This window comes from Lampris incognitus, chromosome 14 (genome assembly GCF_029633865.1).
Source record: "Lampris incognitus isolate fLamInc1 chromosome 14, fLamInc1.hap2, whole genome shotgun sequence".
Taxonomy (NCBI): domain Eukaryota; kingdom Metazoa; phylum Chordata; class Actinopteri; order Lampriformes; family Lampridae; genus Lampris; species Lampris incognitus.
Window position 1 is genome coordinate 43,946,955 of NC_079224.1, and position 22,298 is coordinate 43,969,252.

A 22,298-nucleotide genomic window follows, 5' to 3' on the forward strand; every position below is an offset into this window, starting at 1 on the left:
ATTGAGAAGAGGAGGGGACCGAGCACTGACCTTTGAGGTAGTACCTCTGTGGATAGGCCGTGCGGTTTGGATACTTCTCCTCTCCAAGATACTCTAAAAGATTTCCCCGAGAAGTAGGACTTGAACCAGCGGAGGGCAGATCCTGAGATACCAAGCTCAGTGAGTGTGGAGAGCAGGATTTGGTGGTTAACCGTGTCAAAGGCAGCTGACAGATCTAGCAGCAGTAAAACTGAGGACTGACCAGCAGCTCAAGCCAAACTCAATGACTCTATTACTGACAGGAGTGCAGTCTCAGTAGAGTGACCCCGCTTAAAGCCAGACTGATTTGGATCATACAGATTGTTGTCAGAAAGGAATTCAGAGACTTTGTTAAAGACCGTGCGCTAAAGTATTTTTGAAAGAAAGGGTAGGGGTGAAACGTCTGTAGTTTTCAACCCGGGGTGGGTTGAGTGTAGGTATTTGAGCAGTACGGAGATCCAAGCTTGCTTAAATGCAGTGCGGAACACACCTGTTGTAAGCAAGGAGTTGATGATGTGTGTGACTGTGGGGTTAATCGGGAGAAATGGTCTGTAGGAGGTTGGATGTATCGGGTCCAGCGGACAGGTAGTGGGACAAGAGTCTAGATGAAGCTTAGAGACTTCCTCCTCAGTTAGGAGGGAGAATGAGGTGAGTGAGGCACTGTTAGTTAGCAGCAGCAGATGGAGTTGGTCAGGCTCAGGGAACTGGTTACTGATGGCAGAAGCCTTATTAGCAAAGTACGAGGCGAACATGTCGGCAGTGAGCAGAGTGGAAGTCAGAGGAGGAGGAGACGGATTGAGGCATGAGTTAAAAGCAAAAAACATTTTTCGAGCATCAGTGGCGCTATAGATCTTTTTCTGATAGTAAGTGGTCTTGGCTGTTTTTAAGCTGGAGGAGAACAACACTAAGAGACACTGATAGTCACAAGTGGACTCTTTGGTTTTCTCTCTGCCACACTGAGCCCCACCCTTTGCTCCCTGAGGGGAGACACTACCATTTCCAAAGACGCGAAGTGGGAGACCAACATCAACGCCATCCTCAAAAAGGCCCAGCAGAGGATGTTCTTTCTGCAGCAATTGAGGAAATCTGGTCTGCCAGAGGAGCCCTTGAGCCAGTTCTACACCGTAGTCATTGAATTTGTCCTGTGCACATCCATTACGGTCTGGTTCAGAGCAGCAACAAAACAGGATAGGAACACACTGCAACGAACAGTAAGGACAGCAGAAAAAAAAATCATTGGCGCTCCCCTGCCCACTGTGCAGGACTTGAACATCTCTAGAGCTCATTATTGGGTGGGCAGAATCAGCACAGACACCCCCCCCCCCACGCACACACCCAGGACACAGTCTGTTTGAACTCTTACCCTCTGGCAAGTGCTACAGAGCAATGTGCACCAAAAACGCCAGGCATAGGAAGTTTTTTTCCCCACAGGCCATTTCTCTCATGAACATTTAACAGCATGGTGGAAGAATAGACAATTATGTAAATTTGACACTTCGTAAATAGCCCCCTCTGGTCAAGATGTCTCACCTACATATCTAAAATGGAAATGACCTCTTTTTAAACCAGATGTGCAATACATATGTACAATTGTAAATGTACATACAACTGTTGTATACTGGTTACAAAGTATTGCTTTCATGGTTGTGGTTGTAACATGGGTATATAATATAGTATGTTGTTGTGTGGTGGATGGTAGGTGAATATATACTGTATACTTTTGGTATAAAAGATAATATAGTGTAATATAGTGTGAGTGCAGGTAGGGTGGAGTGGGTGGAGAAGAGTGTCAGGAGTGATTTGTGACAGAAGGGTACCAGCAACAGTTAAAGGGAAGTTTTACAAGATGGTTGTGAGACCAGCTATGTTGTATGGTTTGGAGACAGTGGCACTGATGAAAAGACAGGAGGTGGAGCTGGAGGTGGCAGAGTTGAAGATGCTAAGATTTTCGTTGGGAGTGACGAAGGAGGACAGGATTAGGAACGAGTATATTAGAGGGACAGCTCAGGTTGGACGGTTTGGAGACAAAGTAAGAGAGACAAGATTGAGATGGCTTGGACAGGTGTGGAGGAGAGGTGCTGGGTATATTGGAAGAAGGATGCTGAATATGGAGCTGCCAGGGAAGAGGGAAAGAGGAGGTTTATGGATGTGGTGAGGGAGAACATGCAGGTGGCTGGTGTGACAGAGGAAGATTCAGAGGACAGGAAGAAGTGGAAACGGATGATCCGCTGTGGCGCCCCCTAACGGGAGCAGCCGAAAGTAGTAGTAGTAGTAGTAGTATTAGAAGATAGTGTGAGTATATAGTATTTTATATGGGCATGATGGGTTGCGGAGTTGCGGTATGGTTTAGTGTATGGGCAATATAGTATAATATATGGGCATAGTTATTCAACCATAACAAAACTCTATAGTAGTGACATACCTGTTGTGCACACACACTTGCCTCCCATGTCCTTTTTCTTGTTCCATTTATTTCTTGTTTTCTTCTTTTTTGTTTTCTTTTTTTTTGTGCGAGTGATCTATGCAAGTGCTAGAAGCGGCTGTGAACCAGAGTCAAATTACTCATGTGCACAGGCACTCTTGGCCAGTAAAGTTGATTCTGATTAAGACAGATCACTCTGAGAGCATCAAGACAATAACACCCGATTTAAGGAACTTTGCTGAACTGGGGGATTTTAATTTGGAATGAGCTAAACAACTTGAGCGCTATTTTACCCGTTTTAACCCCACTGGTCGGTATTTAGCACTCATTTTAAGAAAAATGTTTTGGGATTTAAGGCTAAATTAAATGACTTATTAAGGTGACTATTTTCTACAGTGTGCTCCTTGGGTCTGCAGACACATGCTTGAAATTAAACTGACGGAAACAAGAGTGCCTTCCATCAGTTGTGCAGATGCCAAACAAGCCAAACACGACCATAAATAGTCACCAGGACACAAAGCGCGACGACAGCTCTGCTGAACCTCCAACAGCCCTGATCTGGGACAAGGCCTGCCAAGAACCCTACACTCCAAAAAATAGGGGTTCATTGAGAGAGGGTCCTTAAAAACTGATACTTAAAAGCACACTAGGTTTCCTCTTAAAAAAAAAATCATTTAAAAAGATCCTCCACGTGTTAGGTTGGTGGCATTAGCATCAGGGTTCGTGAACTCTGGGAAGTGGTTCCACATGGAACCTCGGGTTAACTCTGTGGTCACAATTTCCAGAGCTCCTAAAATGTTCCGGTAAACGCTTTTACCTTTTAGAGTGTAATATAACCTGCCAATGCTCAACAACTCAGAAAATGACCCCCCACGTTCTGTCGAGTGTTGAGAGCCACTTCCCTGCCCTTAGATTTTCTGACAAATGATAAGTAGCTTACTTTGAAACATGTGAGATGGTGTGGGCCCAAGTACAGGGAGTCTTTAGGCTTTGGTACAGCACACATCCACAGTAGTATGGGTGCCAGAAATTGGATTGAACAAGAAAGATACCAATACTGACTAATACTGACCCAATATTCTAGTGCCAGCTCAGTTGAGCTTAGAGGCCTGTGACTCTGACCATGAAAAACAAAACAAAATAAAAATATGCAAACCACCTTCATGCTTTCAAATCCCTAACCAAATGTAGGTTATGCAATCATATAGGGTCTAGCCAAGGATGCAAAAAAAATTCACACCTTATCAAATATTTACCAACTCCCCCATTGCAAAAAAAAGCAGGTAAAGAGAAGGTGGAAAATCTGTTCATGAGCTCAGTCTTCTCTGAAAATGCCTCTGTGCTTTGTGTGGGAGGAAAGCAGGCCTCGAGTAAAAGCTACCAACAAAAGCAGAGTCTTGGACAGACTTCTGGATGGGGGAGAATGGGTGGGTTGGTAGGGGGTAAGTGCAACCCCCCTCCTCTCTTGCTCTGTCTGGCTCAGTAACAGCTCTGCACTATCAGTCAAGCCAGGACACACTGGATAGCCAAGCAAAGCCCAACAGCATAGCTAGCATGCCGTCTACTGACCTCAGGAACACAACGCCACCACTCAAGTCTTTTAGCATGCAATGCCCAACATCATCTTCACACACACACACACACACACACACACACACACACACACACACACACACACACACACAATAAAAAAGACACTAGCGCTGAGCACGTGGAGTGCACTGCAGTTGTTATATTAGCGATATCCAACAAAAATTAATGATTTCTGGTCCTACAACGTTGGATTTTCTTTACAGAGCTTTGCGTCTTGACTGGATGTTGTTCAGTATAATGTTTACTGCTGGTGGCTGGATAACATGACTGCCATCATTCGGTATAGTCATCAGTACTTGGACTAATTTTAAACATAATGGGCATATAGAAAAAAACAGAGAGCAGTTTCGGAGCTGTCTATTTCTCCACTCAACTGCAAAGTACGGGTCACTCATCTAACCATTGAATGCATCGACACATCTGCATCATCATTTTTCAACATAATAAATCACAAGCATGGTCAAATCAGCTTTGCTACGACAAACCGCCGAGCCCTCTCTCACCAGGAACTACTACAAAATATAAAAAATGCATGAATCAGAGAATAAATCCACAAAAAAGACAAAAAAAATTCTACATCATAATTTTGGACAAACCTGGATTGAGTCCAGTCTGACATCTGGCTAGAGAGCATTTAATTCTTGAGTTTGGTTGCACTTAAAAAAAAAACAAACAAACAAACCCTACAATCAGGAAGCAAATCCTGAGGGCATCTGTTTGAGGGGGTAAATATTCTCAGGGTCAACGCAAGGACACGGCACATGCCAGTTGGACCGAATCCAAGCGCCGACGGAGGCAGAAGCCGCTTCCATCGGTAATTGCTTTACCATGCTTCCCAGGGAAACGCACACACACTCTGGCGATCTCTCTTGAGTGACTGTTGACCCACAAACAGAGGTCAGCTGAGTTACTAGTGACAGGCATGGAGAGAACTAAAGACTACCACCAGACAAACCACAACCTCCCCCCAAAACTCGTTTTTCCTTCAAACCCCCCCCCCAAAAAAGTAAAATAAATAAATATAAAAGAGCATGCTGAGAAGAGAACAGCAAGAACACAGAGTGAAACGACTGCTCGTCCGAGGAACACTACAGGTACAATGAGTAGAAGACTACAAGAACTACAGATGCACACTGATAGATGCTCACTACCAACCTGCGGCTATGCTAGCACTGCTTGTTACCGTACATGAAGACGCGAGCTGGTTAAAGAGGAACTGATTACAGTTCAAATTGAAAAACCATCATTTTATTGACAGGTGGTACGTTTTCTTTTCTTTTCCCTTTTGGACCCCCCCCTTTCTGTCTCCCAATTGCACTTTGCCAATTACCCCACTCTTTCCGAGCCGTCCCGGTCGCTGCTCCACCCCCTCTGTCAATCCGGGGAGGGCTGCCGACTACCACATCTCGATCCGATACATGTGGAGTCGCCAGCCGCTCCTTTTCACCTGACAGTGAGGAGTTTCACCAGGGGGACATAGCGTGTGGGAGGATCACGCTATTCCCCCCCAGCCCCCCCCCCACACACAAACAGGCGCCCCCATCGACCAGAGGAGGCGCTAGTGCAGCATCCAGGACACACACTCACATCCGGCTTCCCACCCGCAGACACAGCCAATTGTGTCTGCAGGGACGCCCAACCAAGCCGGAGGTAATGTGGGGATTCGAACCGGTGATCCCCATGTTGGTAGGCAACGGAACCGACCGCTACGCTACCTGGACGCCCCTTGGTGGTACATTTTCTATGGGGGCGACTGCAGCTTTGAGGGACCCCTGAGGATGTTACTTTGGCAGCGTCTTCATCAAGCAACAGCACATCTGTAGATAAGCAGCGAGCAAATATCTCATGAAGGTCACTGATCAATTCTGCAAGAAATTTGGCCACGTGGAAACAGCGCTGTGAATGGACTCTCGTGAAGCTTTTTACGAGTCGTGTCAGCAGGTGCCGTCTAAGAGTGTTCGGTACCGCAGGCCTGTGTGGTGAGCAATTTGCAAACAAAGAACCTTGGAAATCTCTTCAAGAGCCATCTCCTATAAAGGTTCGGTTGAATTAAGATTTCAAGTTGGGTTTAGCAGACTCAAGCACACGTGCTATTTTGTGCAAGTAGACAAAGGAATTTCTCACCTTTTTTTATTTTATTTAACACAGCCTACGTCTGAGCACTAACCAGGACACGCACTGCAATGATTACGGCGTCCTCCATAAAAAGATTCAGTCAAATCCCCAGCTGCACTGCATGTGGCAGAACTGATTTCTCACAGAACAATGTTAGTCAAAGGGGGGGGGGGTGTTAAAATAAATTACAAAGATCAAACTAAAATAACCCCCAAATTTGAAAACAACAAAGCAACCCTTACCTTGCTCCCCTCAGCTTTCGGCTCCTGTGATTGCAAGTGATTCAGAGAGTAGCGTTTAAAAGTGCTGCCGCTAACATCAGCCGAGCTCCGCTGGCTTTCATGTTTTGAGGCTAACAAGTGTTTTTCTTCCATTAACAGATACATTGGTGGCAACGTCCCCATAAAATGAGACAAACTAGTGCTGGGCAATATGGCGGCAATTGTTACCATGATTAAAATGAACCATAGTCTTCCTCCGGCTTTGCATGTTGTGATAAATTGAGGAGGAATTTGCCCAGGTTGGGCTTACACTCTGAAAAGCTTTTCCTACTGTAACACTGAACTGAAGTTGGGTTATCTGGGGGAATGGTACATTTCCACGCCAGTACAAAGCCACCGTCATAATGTTGAGAGGAGCATTACAGTACTTTTCTTTCTAAGTAACTAGGGAGATAAGGGGAGATGAAAGCCTCCAAAAGAAGCCAGAACAGATAAATAAAAAGACATAACACAAACCCAGATGAGCAAGACAAAAGATGACTTTAAAAACTTAAAAGATGTCTGCACAGAGGTTATTCAAAATGAACTGAAAAGCTGCAGTTTGACTTTTGTGTGCTCCTTCCATGCTGCGAGACAGCGATTCTCCGCTAGTGCAGAAATAATCAACCAATGATGCTAAGGTGCCCGTCTTCAAATTAATGTATTTTTCCTTTCCTCTCTGCCTCTTATTTTTGACTATCCATCGTGCCTGATCAGTCTAGCAACACAAAAATACTTGTTTGGTCCATTGTCTGGTTGCTGTAAGGCAGACTTCTTTGCACTTCCTAGACCGATTGGTTTGTAACATTGGTGGAATAGGAACTAAAACTGGCTTTACTGTTAAAGTCTCTGCCCTACATTAATGCTTAAAATGTATAAGGGTCTTTATGCTCAGTACTCCAGGTAAGAAAGCCAGAGAAAGTTGAATCAGTTCATCTGGACACAACGACAGAAACGTTTCATCACTCATCTAAGCGACCACTTCAGTGTAAACTGACTGCAGGTATTTCCACCCTAACAAACAATACAGCGGTTGGTGTGGCAGTCTATTCCATTGCCTACCAACACAGGGATCGCCAGTTCGAATCCCTGTGTTGCCTCTGGCTTGGTCAGGCGTCCCTACAGACACAACTGGCTGTGTCTGTGAGTGGGAAGCCGGATGTGGGTAGGTATCGCTGCACTAGTGCCTCTCTGGTTGGTCGGGCACCTGTTGGGGGGGGGGGGTAGCGTGATCCTCCCACGTGCTACATCCCCCTGGCGAAACTCCTCACTGTCAGGTGAAAAGAAGCGGCTGGTGACTCCACATGTATCGGAGGAGGCATGTGGTAGCCTGCAGCCCTCCCCGGATCGGCAGAGGGGGTGGAACAGCGACCGGGACGGCTCGGAAGAGTGGGCTAATTGGCCAAGGACAATTGGGGAGAAAAATCCAAAAAACGATAGTGATATAACGTCTGAAAACAACGATCAGTTTCATATGCAAATAGGTGTGACCATTAACTAGAGTTTCAGTGTCCATGTGTACTATTCACAGAGGAGTTGAGAATGTTTGCAATCACAGCACTGTAAGATGGCGACAGATCTATGTGGCGAGGGAATGACCATCTCTGAACCGAGGGAGGGGCCTGAGAGTTCATCTGTCGCCATCTTACAATGCTGTGATTGCGAACATTTTCAACTCCTCTGTGAATAGTACACATGGCCATCGAAACTCAAGTTAGTGGCGTCTTTATGCAGGCTCAAAAATCCAGGTGAGCAAGTCAAAGACAAAATTGACAGAAATTCTGTCAATCAACGTTGTATCCGGATGAACTGATTCAAGCTTCTTTGATCTCGTTAATGGTCACACCTATTTGCATATGAAACCGATCGTTGGTTTCAACCACTGTATCGTTTGTAAGGTTGGGGATACCTGCAGTCAGGTGAGACTGAAGAGGTCACTTAGATGAGTGATGAAACGTTTCTGTCAATAAACGTTGTGTCCAGATGAACTGATTCAACCTTCTTTGATTAACATGTAAAAGTCAATTGTCAGACTTCTCGTGAGAAGTTAAGGTGGTCCAATTAACTTGCTGTTAACTCTGGCGTATGAAAAAACTGACAAACCAACAATGGCGACCCCAGAAGGTGAGGTTTATATTCCCTCCTACAGAGAAGGCAGCTGGGCTTACCATCTCGTCCCCAGGAAGCCAGTAGCCCTCCTGTTCGATGCCGGCCTTGGACCCCTTGCAGCCAACTGTCAGGGTCTCCACGACCAGGCCGTCTTTCACAGCCAGGCTCAGCTGCCTGGCCGTCTCTTTGGGAGGCATCCCAAACACGCGGCTGAGATACCTGGAACAGAAAGACAGCAGTCCTTCTTAACTGACATTTAACAAAATCACACAAAAAAAACCAAACCTTAAAGCTGCACTAGAAAGGCAATGACAACACAATGAAACACCCAGAACACAAAAACGGGAAAATTTCAAGTTATAGCAATAATCCGTAATCCTGAAATCTCAGGTGGCCATGAACTGAGCTGAAAAGTAATTGAAAGACTCTAAGATTGTCACCATGCTGATAGCAGCCTTTCCATAGCACCAGTTTAAGTTTAGTAGTGCAAAACTCAAGATCATCTTCCAATCATTTAAGATATGTGGTGATAAGGGCGGCGCGGTGGCCCAGTGGTTAGCGGTGTCGCCTCACAACAAGAAGGTCCTGGGTTCGAACCCCGGAGTTGTCCAACCTTGGGCGGGGGGGGGTCATCCCAGGTCCTTTCTGTGTGGAGTTTGCATGTCCCCCCCGTGTCTGTGGTGGGTTTTCTCCGGGTGCTCCGGTTTCCTCCCACCATCAAAAAGAAATGGATGTTAGTGTTAATACTCCTTCCTGTGCCCCGGACCAATGCAACGGGAAAAGAACTTGAGTTGGTCCCCGGGTGCTGCATGGCGGCTGCCCACTAGCTACACAGTGAGGATGGGTTAAATGCAGAGCATACTTTCCCCACAGGGATTAATAAAGTCTATCAAAGAAATAAAAAATAAAATCAAAATCAAAATCAAAATTCGTCCACATCAAAACACTGTCATCAACTGTTGGATCTGCTCAGTGGCCAGCATTAAAAGACTATGGTTGTACTGGGCAGCTCCCAGCGGGTATAAAGGTGTGGAAATGTTTGAATGTAGATTAAGTATTGCTGGAAAAAAAAGGGGGGGGGGATTTCTGCCTTGTCAGCTTTCTCTGAACACAAGAAAAATGGCAAAGTTAAATGAATTAAAGCCACTTTATCTGACATTGTATTCTTACAATGAATGTGTTCTCTGCATGTAACCCATCCTATTGTATAGGAGCAGTGTGTAGCTGCACGCCTGGGGACCAACTCCAGTTCTTCTTTCCATTGCCTTGCTCAGGGGCACAGGCAGGAGTATTAACCCTAACATGCATGTCTTTTTGATGGTGAGAGGAAACCGGAACACCTGGGGGAAGACCACGCAGACACGGGGAGAACATGCAAACTCCACACAGAAAGGACCTGGGACGGCCTGGGGTTCGAACCCAGGACCTTCTTGCTGTGAGGTAATAGTGCTAACCACTGGGCCACCGTGCTAACCAAATTTTCATAGACAAAGAACTAAACTGGAGTTACAATGGAGAGAAAAAATGAACGTGAAGCCCGCAAAATTTGCACATAAAGGAAATTTGATTTCTCACATTGAGAAGGGCATAAACTCTACAATGGAAAAGCTAAAAAAGGTGTCTTAGAACCCGGGTTTTCAAAATGGGGGCCCGCCAGGAGGCACTAGGGGGTCCGGGAGAGGAAAATGAAAAATGCAGTTAAAAAAAACTAATAATAAAAATAAAATTAAATATATCAAAAAATAAATTTCAATTAAAATTCAATTCATAGGATTATTGTGCCAGTTTAAAATAAAATAGCAATTGTTATAAATCCTTCCATACAGAAATGGTCTTTGCCACGCCCTTCTTTCAATCGACGCCAATAAATAGCTAACCAACTGCCTGTCAGTCAAAGCATTACGTTTAGCTGCTGACTGCTGCCCGAGCGTGTTAATCAAATCACAAGTTAGCTTACGACTGCTACTTGCGCTAGCAAGCTAATGTTAGCTTTTTTCTGTGGCCGTGGAATTTAGCTAGTTAGCTGGTGCTAGCTTAAAATAATGGAGAAGTTTTTGAGGAGAAAAAGGTCAGACGAGCGGACTGGAGGCAGCAGCTCAGCTACAAAAAATGCACGAACATGGAACAGCTGGCCAACTACAACGCAAAGATATGACCAAGCGAACATAAAGTATGGCTTTACATCCACAAGTAAAAATGGACATGATATTCCTAAATGTGTTCTCTGCCTCGAGACCCTCTCGAATGAGTGTTTGAAGCCGTCTAAACTTGAATGACACTTGAAGCAAAAGCACCCGTCAGAGGCCAACAAATCAGTAGAATTTTTCAAACGAAAAGAACAACATCTGGCCAGGCAGTCGGCCACTTTCGGGCAGCAAGCTACGGTTTCTGAACGGGTATTGAAGGCATCCTTTTTGGCCTCATACCCCATTGCCCGTGCTAAGAAACCACACACAGTTGGAGAAGAGTTAATTCTACCAGCTGCCAAAGATATTGTCAGAGAATTGCTTGGTGAGGATGCCGCCAGCAAAATCAACACTGTACCACTCTCCGACAATTCTGTGAGTCGGCGGACAGGTGACAGGGCTCGGGACGGGTCCCTTCAGCTTTTGGAACAGGTGAGAACCAGCGAGTATTTTGCACTTCAGCTTGACGAGAGCACGGACGTGTCCAATGTTTACAATAAAAAAGAAAGACATATTGAATAGTAATTTGAGGAAATTAAATGAATAATAAGAAAGAAAACTAAAAGAAAGAACTGTTGATGAATATTGTAAAGCACAAATGACAATGAATGTTTGGTTAATAAAAGAAAGAATACTGAATATAATACAACTGATTAATTATTTGAAATGTAAATCAAATTAATATTGCATTCATTAAAAAAAGGAAATATTAAGAAGCTATATGTTTGACTTTTTATATTTGCCAGTGTAATTTACATTTTTTTAAGCCATGTCGCAATAGGGGGGCCCCAGCCAGAGGCTACGGCTATTAAGGGGTCCTTGGCATGGAAAAGTTGGGGAACTCCTGTCTTAGATTAACTGGATAAGAGTATCTACATATCTTGGATCATGAAGTGGGTGAGAGAGTAACCCTTTTGGAGAAAAAGCCAAAACAGAAAGTCTGCAGATAGTGGGCCTCCTCTATACAGTGTCCACATACTGAGAATTGCAATAATAAAAGGAAAACATTTCACTGATGAAAGAAGCACAAGAGGCACTTACATTGACCGAGAACTAAAATAAACAAAAAAACAGTGGCCAACCTAAAGAATAAACAAGTGAAGAGAAGAGAAACTAGAATTCAACTGTCAAATTTGCCTATCAAGAAGTCAGTTATAGGCGTCCGGGTAGCGTAGTGGTCTATTCTGTTGCCTACCAACACGGGGATCGCCGGTTCGAATCCCCGTGTTACCTCCGGCCTTGGTCGGGCGTCCCTACAGACACAATTGGCCGCGTTTGCGGGTGGGAAGCCAAATGTGGGCATGTGTCCTGATCGCTGCACTAGCGCCTCCTCTGGTCGGTGGGGGCGCCTGTTTGGGGGGGGGGGGACTGGGGGGAATAGCACGATCCTCCCACGCGCTACGTCCCCCTGGTGAAACTCCTCACTTTCAGGTGAAAAGAAGCGGCTGGCGACTCCACATGGATCGGAAGAGGCATGTGGTAGTCTGCAGCCCTCCCTGGATCGGCAGAGGCGTGGAACAGCGACCGGAACGGCTCAGGAGAGTGGGGTAATTGGCCGGATACAATTGGGGAAAAAACAAAAGAAGTGTAAGCATTACACAATTAAGAGTCTACTTGTGATTTATCGATGCATCTTTACATGCGTTGATGAATTGTATGTTTGCTTTGGCATTTCAAACCTATCCTTTTGAAAGGTCACCAGACGCAATGAACCAGGTGATCGTACAAAACACAGACTTTTACCATTACACTGATTACAGACCTTCAACATGAGACTGGTTATTACAAGACCACATGTATGTCGGCTTTTGAAGAATCCGGTTATTTCAAAGAAACTTGAACACTTACTTAAAATATTGCCCGACTACTCCCAGTAGAGCACTGCGAGCAACATAATGACAAGTTACCGATTAACTCGCTGATTTAAATGGTCTAACAGCGAGTGTCACACAGCCTTTCATGTATGAACGTTTCACGTCCCTCTAAGGCAGGGAGGCTGGAAAGTTAATTATTCTCCTCTGCTTCAATGAGTTTGTGCTACTTCCCCTCTCTCTACACAGAGGCCAAATCTCCAGCCATTTAACCACAAAACCTGTCCGCTGATGTTAAGCTGGTGTGTGTGTGTGTTGGGGAGGGGGGGGGGTCCCCTTCGGGGGTCCACTGCATTCCGTTGCTATTCGTCGCCATGACAACAGCCGCTCGGCGGTGCTCTGTGTGTGAGATGTGCTAAGTGTTTCATTTAGCCCCTCTGGCATTCAGCCAGCTGAAAGGAGCGACTGATGAGCGCGGAGCTACACGCCGAGACACTCGTCAGCAAATACTTTGAACACCGTCAAGGTATATGAACTGGGAGACAATTCAACATTATCGTCCTATCATCCTTCAATGGTATTGTATTGGAATGAAATTCATAGTCATTCTGTGATTACAATGTTGTCATCTAAATTATAATGACAAACTTTACCTTAAAATTTTTGACAAAATGAGGTGAGAAATATTTGAGGGAGTATTATTTGAAAACTAGTATTGGTCTGATATCATAATTTACATTACCAAACAGTACAATATGACGAACTGCTGTTGGATTCCTAAATATGAAATGTCTGCATATGTTAAAAAGAGATAATTATATATCTATATCATGTAAGAGACCCTATGATTATCTTGATCATATTTTCCATATCATAGCGGCACGGTGGAGCAGTGGTTAGCGCAGTCGCCTCACAGCAAGAAGGTCTTTGGTTCGAACCCAGGGGTAGTCCAACCTTGGGGGTCGTCCCAGGTCATCCTGTGTGGAGTTTGCATGTTCTCCCCGTGTCTGCGTGGGTTTCCTCTGGGTGCTCCGGTTTCTTCTCACAGTCCAAAGACATGTAAGTCAGGTGAATCGGCCTTACTAAATTGTCCCTAGGTGTATGTATGTGTGCGTGTGTGTGTGTGTGTGTGTGTGTGTGTGTGTTTGTGTGCATCGGCCCTGTGATGGACTAGCGGCCTGTCCAGGGTGTCTCCCCGTCTGCTGCCCAAGGACTGCTGGGATAGGCTCCAGCATCCCCGCGACCCGAATTTGGATAAGTGGCTTGGATAATGGATGGATATTTTCCATATCACTCAGTGCTAATTGGTAAAGTGTCACATCCATGTCCTGGCCTGGTCCACAACAAGGACTCAAAGCGTCATAATCTAGCATTACCTTTCCAACCAACACTTGCATTACATTTAGGGGGCAGCATGGCTCAGGAGGTAGAGCGGGACGTCTAGTAATTGGAAGGTTCCTAGTTCGATCCCTGGCTCTTACAGAAAGTGTGTCGAAGTGTCCTTGAGCAAGACACTGAACCCCTAACTGCTCCTGATGAGCAGGTTGGTGCCTTGCATGGCAGCCTCTCCCTTCAGTGTATGAATGTGTGTGTGAATGGGTGAATGTGAGGCATACGCTGTAAAGTGCTTTGAGTGGTCGGTAAACTAGAAAAGCGCTATATAAACGCAGTCCATTTAATTCAATTTTAATTTACATGACACCAAATCCAACAGACTATGAAACCTCGCCAACCGAGAGTCGGTATTCACAGATTCCAGAAACTTCTTAAAGCCTTTAAATACCAGTTAGAATAAAAGAGAAAGGAAACATGAGCGCTAAAATGTTTCCACCGAGGAAACAATTTAAATAAAACCCCTCAAACCATGGCCATTTATCTGCAGTTAGGAGCCACAAAGGGCATACACATACATCACACTAATTTAATAACAGTTTCCCTCTACAGTGGACACACAAATTATTCACAAGAGACTTTCAATTTTCTTGTGCTACTGTTGATTTTACATTTATTTTGGACCTTCTGGTCCCCGAAATCTATGCAAAATAGTCTTTTCGATCAGAGCAGAGAGAAATCTGGGCGGAATGTATGAAATCACAATGGAAAACATCTAGTGATTGAAAGTGTCCTCTCCTTCAATAAGTTGGGTTAAAAATCTCACTGGACAAACTTAGTACACTGCAACTAAAAAGTCACAGGTTTGAATCCAGCGACAGCCAATCATCCTCCCTTTGCAACTGAGTCCGTCCTTCTATGAATGAGAGGATCAACTGGGCGCTTTGAGATTTTCAGATAGGGAATATGGGGGGGGGGGGGGGAGATCTGGGTATGCTTCTGAGGAAAGCCTGCCTAGCCTTCTGAGGGGACTTACTTGGAGATTCGGTCCACGTTTGCGATTTGTTTCTGGTTGCGGATGACCTCGATGGCGGCCCACACATACTGCACCACCTTTGGGTCGGCCTGCCTCTTCTTCTCCACGCGTGACATGATGTCCTTATTCATCTGACCTGCTGGGAAGACAGGGGAGGGGGGAGTTAATAATCCGAAACAGCTGATTGACCAACATCTTTACTCAAAAACAACCTCGAAAGTGAAAAGCAGGAAGTCCAGAATCTGACCCAAGAACGCGTCGCGTTCGGGTTTCAAACATAGATGAGCAACCTTACAGCCGGACACATCAACAGCTATGGCAGCGCCTTCTTCTACCCCCAATTGTACCCAACCAATCACTGACTTCTACCTGAGCCCCGCCCCGCCCCCCCCCCCCCCCCGCGCGCGCTGACAGCCACTTCCGCCGCGGCGATAGTGGCCAAAACGGGGTTTTAAGAAACACGCTGTTCACTTATCTCCATAAATTCACGTTCTCGCGTATACAAACGCTTCATAAGCGACCGCCGGGCAACCGCGATGGATGAAACGTCGTCTTACCGCACAAACGGAAGCCGGCCGGCACGGTTGTTCGTACCGCGCATGCGTCGCTACCTTCTTTTCCGGTTCACGCTGGCGCCATCTGACGTTCCGGACGCCTGGCGTCAAAAGACGTCTCGGCGAGCAGACGTCGCGCCTTTAGCCTGTCGCGTGTCGAAACGTCACGTCGAGAGGACCGCGAAAACCCCGCGGCCGCTGCGTCGCAGCTACCGATCCCGGGGCTGTTCGAGAGAAGGCCGGACGTGAAAAATGATCCTTCCGGTTGCTTTGCAAGCGACGGGTGGTTACAAATGTACTAATTAACATTAGATGACACGCTCTTATTGTCACTCACGTGGCATCGTCACGCTGTCACGCTCTTATTGTCACTCACGCGACATCGTCGACGCTGTCACGCTCTTATTGTCACTCACGCGACATCGTCGACGCTGTCACGCTCTTATTGTCACTCACGCGGCATCGTCGACGCTGTCACGCTCTTGTTGTCACTCACGTGGCATCGTCGACGCTGTCACGCTCTTGTCACTCACGTGGTATCGTCGACGCTGTCACGCTCTTATTGTCCCTCACATGGCATAGTCGATGCTGTCACGCTCTTATTGTCCCTCACGTGGCATCGTCGACGCTGTCATTGAATTTTAATCTAATTTGCTTTTGCACATTAAATAACCGTATTTACTTTTGTGGCAAACCTTGCATTGAGCCTGTTATATGACGTAATGCAGAATCAACCAATGGCCCCTTGTAATATTTTGGCGCCACACCTTTCCTTTCTGAACTGGAAAAACACTTATTTAATTCATTCAACACCATTAAAACGAGGGAAAAACGGAAGGGAGCTAAATATTTTCACAATTTATCACCGAGATTCAGTTATTTTGTCTTATGTCTGTTCTTATCCCTGATGCATCATAAACAATTCAGCTTATCATCGTCAAATGACTGAAATATAATTTGTAGGCCTATACACAGATTCCTGAAAAAGTAGTTTTATCAGTGTTCACGCAATGAGCCAAAATATTTTTGTAAGCATTTGAAAGGTTAATATCAAAGAAAGATCTTGAATTAAAAGGATTAAAATAATAAAAATAGAGGATTTAAACTAAGAGCCACTGATTCAATAATGCATTTATTGATTTCACATTTCCTCATGGGAAGAATGTAACTGAATATTTTTTTTTCCTCGTGGCAACATGCCTCCATACAAATTCACCATCTGCAATAATTCAAGATTTATTATCCAATAGAAAAAATTTCTCAAGACCAAAGAAAAAGAACTTGCCATGTTTCTCATACACTTAAAATATAGCTGAAGCAAAACTTTCTAGTATAAAAACCAAAATTTACTTTGATATTTTTAGTGACATTTAATTAATTAGATATTATACATTTTGCTTTTCAGACCATGCCTAGACACTGATGTGGAGCTTTGCCAAACATCATTGCCCATTCAGCCACCACTATCCCAAGCAGTCACAGGCAATGATATCTCAAATCTAGCTGCAAACACTGATGTTTCACATCCAGATATACAATCATCCCATCCACATGCAGTCTTCCCATCCCACTACAGATAGTGACATCTCCCTCCCACCCAGCGGCATTTCTCATTCAAACAAAGATATCCCAAGTACAGCCGCAATGATCTCTTCTGTAGTCACAAGTATCCCAGTGAAAACTACAACTACAAATGGGAAACACAAATACGGTTTCAATCCAGCATGGCCGAAAGAGTTCCCCTGGTTAATGGTTACTTCAGATGGCCTTGGCATGCTGTGTAAGTTGTGTCAACTGCACAACACACAAATGACAGAAATGGATTGATGCCACGGTCACATTCTCCTTGTATTTGCCTTCAAAAAGACGTGGTTCATCAACACAGCCAATCTGTTATGCATAAGAAGGCAGTGAAGATGGAGGCAGAACGGGTTGCTAGCCTGAAAAGTGGTGGTATGACATCCCAAGTCAGTTTTGCAAAGCAGGTTCTTCCTAGGGCTATGGATGGGCTCTACTGGCTGGCAAATAACGAGATACCTCGCACCACCAATTTTACTGGTCTAACGGACTACGTAAAACGTGGCTAGGAATCATACATGAGTAACCTTCACGTTGGACAAAATGCAAAATACACAAGTGAGCTCATACAGCAGGAATGGCTGGTGTCGTTTGGGAAAAAACAATGACTGAAGTACAGCAGTCTCCTTTTACAGGACCGATGGCAGATAAATCGACTGACCAGTTGAACATCAAAAGAACTAGCCTCAGTTCTTCGATACGTTACATAAAATGGTCAGGTCAAGAATGTCATGCTGGAGGTGAAGGGTGTGGCAGATAGACGTGCTGCAACGATTACAGAGTCACTCCTGAAGACATTGGAGGAGCGAGGCCTCATTATGTCAAAAGTGTCCAGCTTTGGGTCTGATGGTGCCAGTTCATTTCCTGGCAGGTAAAATGGTGTTGCAGCTAGACTGAAACGGCACAATCCCTCCATGGTGTCAGTTCATTGCATAAATCATCATGAGGGTCTGGCAGTTGCAGATGGTGGGAAGCAGGTGGAATACATCCATAAAACATTCAAGCCACACCTAAGAGCACTTTTTAGGTATTTATATTCAGGGTTCATTTATTTTTTATAATTACTCCAAGCAATACACTTGATCACATGCTTTTCACTGTATGGAATATACTACAATCCCACAAACCAGTGTTAACATCATTTCATATTTTACAGTTCATTATGATTGGGAAAATTATTATTTCAAGTAATCAGCATCTTTAAAGTCAGTTCTTAACCGTAGAAGGGCCAGTACTATATTTTTATCAAGAAAGTATATGTGTATTTTTATTGTCAAAGAAGTAATGCAACAAACAGTTTATCAAGCTAAAAATTCAAGCATTTAATTTAATAATGCTGTTGCCTTATCAAAACCTGACATTTTTTACTGATATATTTACTATTGTTTCCAATAAAATTTATTTTATGCCATGTTTATGTTACAGGTTTTTTGATAACAGTTCCACACAAGAGTATGCCCTCCACGAGATTCAGGCGGTTCTGCAAGATCCACATCTAAATCTAAAAGATGTAGTGGACACAAGATGGCTGTCCACGGATGCTGCCTGTCAGGCACTACGAAGGAGCTGCACAGCTGTCCTGATGGCTCAGAGTCGAGAAGGCTCCGAAAGAAGCGAGCATCAGGCAACTGGTCTCCACAAAATTGGTTCCACCTACAGGTTTGCTGCCACCCTGTACTGTACATGATATGTGACACCATGCCAATACTTAGTCGACTAAGCAAAATCTTTCAGACAAGTGATTTTGATCTTACTGCCATCCGTCCCATGCTAGATGCAACTCTAGAAAGACTGTCACATCTCCAGAGCAGCCCAGGAAGATGGAAGAACTAGAAGGACCTCTTCAGGGGAAACTACAGGGCCTTGTTTCCATGGCTGAAACTTCCAAGTCACAGTTCCAGGATAACATCAGAAAACCTTTCTTCAAGGCTCTCTCTTCTTCACTGAATAGGAGGTTTCCCCAGCTTGAGGTCCTGGAAGCATTCAGTATATTGGACCCAACAAAGCTAGCTGACAACAAAGATGATCTGAAAGCTGTCACTGCCTCCAAGGTCCAGACTTTGACAGCCCAACTCAATCAGGGATCGACTCCACACCTGAACACAGAAGAAACTTTGGAGGAGGCTGACATGTTCGTTCCATCAGCTTGGGACAAGTTTTAAAGACAGGGCACAGAAAGAAGTGATGACGACGCTTGTCACCGAAAGGTCCTTAAATACAGTTTATCCCAACTTAGTTAGGTTGGCATTCCTTTGCCTTGTGTTGCCAGTATCAACGGCAGAGGTAGAACGGCTGTTCTCAACTACGAACAGGGTGAAGACCCCACTAAGAAACAAGCTGAGTGAGAAGTCACTGAATGCATTGACGCGGCTATCAATTCATGGACCTCCGGCTAAGGAGTTTAATTTTGAACTTGGAATTCAAAAGTGGGGTCAACTGAAAAACAGAAGGATGGACTGGTGCCATTGAACTTTAACAGATTAAATCTCCTTACCAAATTGACCAGAATTGTAAAACACCTAAATGTATTTCTCAAAATACATATTCATCATGTGTATGGCAGTTAATGTCTGAATATCAGAACTGTGTTTTTAAAGTTGTGTAAAGAAAAAGTATAGACATTTATTTCTTCAGTTGTCATCTTCATGATGTGTGGTCAGATTACAGGAATCAACCAAAAAGAAAACAGTTTAATTGCTACGTGTACAGTTATAAAGGGAAAACACCCTTAAAATATGCAATAAAGAGTATATTTTCGTGGCACCTTTATTCACCTTAAATGCACCAGAATGCACAATTTAAAGAGTATGTTTTCCCAACGAACTTACTAGGCTTGTCGGTGTTTAAACTTGCATCTTATCTTACACGTCATGATATAACAACAAAGCCTAAAACAGAGAAACGGGTTTGATCGACAAGCGTCCCAGTGCAAGTCCCAGCTGGCTATATGAAGTTGATATTGGTGTACGGGGGGTAAATACACATTTAGGTCACGGGAACATGTAAGGGCACTGTGACTCTGACCCTTGACTTCCACACTATTTGGTTGTTTGAAATGCCTGATACCGGGGATCGAAGCCTCTTTCACTCAAACACTAATTGCAACACCGCAGCAGTGTTTCCCAACCCAGTCCTTCAGTAAAACCCGTCCTGCAACTTATTTTTGGTAATCCTGAATAGGTAGCCCTGCTTTTTAGTTACTCAGCCAATTATATCATAGCACCAAATCGTGCCAGGTTTGCCAAATATGACATTATCAGGTGCCAATTCATTGAGTAAGTACAAGCAGGCCTAACTAACTACGCTGGGTTACAAAGAAACTCTGTAGGGCAAGAGGTCGTTGAAGACTGGGTTGGGAAACACTGCTCTCTAACACACAGCCCCGGGCAACCCCTTGACCCGATCATCCCTTTACACCCATCCAATGACAGGTGCAGGTCCATAACCTGGAGAAAAGTCTGCTGTAGCAGGAGTTTCATCTCCGCTGTCACAGCAGCTTTAAACAAAATACCAAAGTCTTTGTCTATATCTTTGTACCCATGTCTCACTGAACTGCATGTACATATGTTTTTAGTATGTAGCTGTACTTGTTATATACTAGTGAGAGTGTATGGATGTCCACACACACACACACACACACACACACACACACACACACACACTGATGGAGGTAAACTTGTATTTAAGATTAAGATGTACTTTTTCAGTCCCCAAGGGGGAAATTTATCCTCTGCGTATTGCACAGGTTGTGACAACAAATTTCCTCAAGAAGGTCAATCAAAGGTCCCTCCATCTATCTCGCGATGAGAGCGTCAGCTAAACGACTATAAAATAAAAATGCTAAGAACGAGCGCCTGCCAAAGTGATTAACACTTAATTGCATTGCAAGCTAATTAGACATTCCATTAATTCGATTTCCAATGTTTCTTCAGTTAGATACAGACTGTTCCTGAACGTCATGAGGCGTCACAAACGGAGGGGTGTCTGGGTGGTGTAGAGGTCTATTCCATTGCCTACCAACACGGGGATCCTGGTTCAAATCCCCATGTTACCTCCTGCCTGGTCAAACGTCCCTACAGACACAAAGACATGTAGGTCAGGTGAATTGGCCGTACTAAATTGTCCCGCGATATAACCCTAAGCCTAAAGCCATGTTGGCCAATCAGAAGCCTGAAAAAAGCCAACAAGCCCAAAATTCCGTTTTACCTGTCTACACTGAAAACGGTTTCTTAAAATCTTCACCTTGGAAGGTGTTTTCTGAAACATCTGTTTTCATTGACCTAAAATGCAGTTTGCATGTGGACGAAAGGCCAAAACGCATAGAAAAAGCTACGTTTTCAAAAATACAGCTATGATGGGTTAAATGCAGAGAGTATATTTCATTTGTATGTATGCACAAAATGACTAATAAGGAGTATTCTAATTCCATTCTAATACACATGTACGTGCGGACTAGGTATTAGTGTTTTACATCTTCCTTATTGTAGGTAAATGAGAAAGAAGGCAGCACATAACTAATTTGAGGGGAAAGTGAAGATGGCGAGGCTACTGGTGGCTGTTTTCTTTTTGAATTGATCTCTGGGATTTGGAGCTGTCAAACACCACTGCAGTAACTAGTGTCATCAAGGAGGTGGCATTAGTAAAGAGGAGGTGTCATCAAGGTGAACAAAAACTAGCATCTACAGGATCTTACTTTAAAGACCATGTGGTGGAGATCTGCAGCACACAAATCCATCTTTTCAAAGATCTGAGGAGATGTCTAAAAAGATTGTGAGGAAGTGTTGCCGTACAGCCATGTTACAGCCTCGCTTTTCTTCAGACATCTCCATGTTTTACAAGATGAAACACAAGTGAAGCTGAGAGGTCAAATGAGGCAGCAGCGAGGGACTCCCTCTGGGACTAATAGACAGTTTGTTTTCCTGTCTAGCTCAACAGGTTGAGCATTAAACCAAACTGTAAAAGTCAGGGAATTCACTCCCTGTACAGTTCCACGGGTAGAGCCTAGCATAAACATTGCAAGGATTAGGGATTTTGTTTACCTCAAAAATAAGAGCACAGGCCCTCAGGGTACTGTGAAGCATAATGAAGAAGAGAATCTGACACATACTTGATAGCTTTGGAACAGCAGGGATCACTGTGGAAATAAATCCAAGACTATATCATAAGATCTTTGACAGTCAAAGAAGGTTGAATCAGTTCATCTGGACACGTTTACTGAGAGAGACGTTTCATCACTCATCTAAGAGACCTCTTCAGTCTAAGGGCCCAGACACACCAAACTGAC

The 22,298-nt window shown here is 44.4% G+C and overlaps 1 protein-coding gene across 3 annotated transcripts in view; it reads right to left on the minus strand.

The window, feature by feature from the left end:
- Positions 1-22,298, minus strand: part of zmynd11 (zinc finger, MYND-type containing 11) — a 60,327-nt gene that overhangs the window by 33,346 nt on the left and 4,683 nt on the right. For 2 of the 3 annotated variants that reach the window (XM_056292850.1, XM_056292852.1), the window contains exons 2-4: positions 14,883-15,018; positions 8,577-8,736; positions 6,391-6,414 (exon numbers count right to left, since the gene is read on the minus strand). In XM_056292850.1, the coding sequence (XP_056148825.1) occupies positions 6,391-6,414; positions 8,577-8,736; positions 14,883-15,013 (315 nt within the window). In that variant the 5' untranslated portion in view covers positions 15,014-15,018. The remainder of the gene's footprint in view (positions 1-6,390; positions 6,415-8,576; positions 8,737-14,882; positions 15,019-22,298) is intronic. The other variant, XM_056292853.1, reaches the window with a different exon arrangement.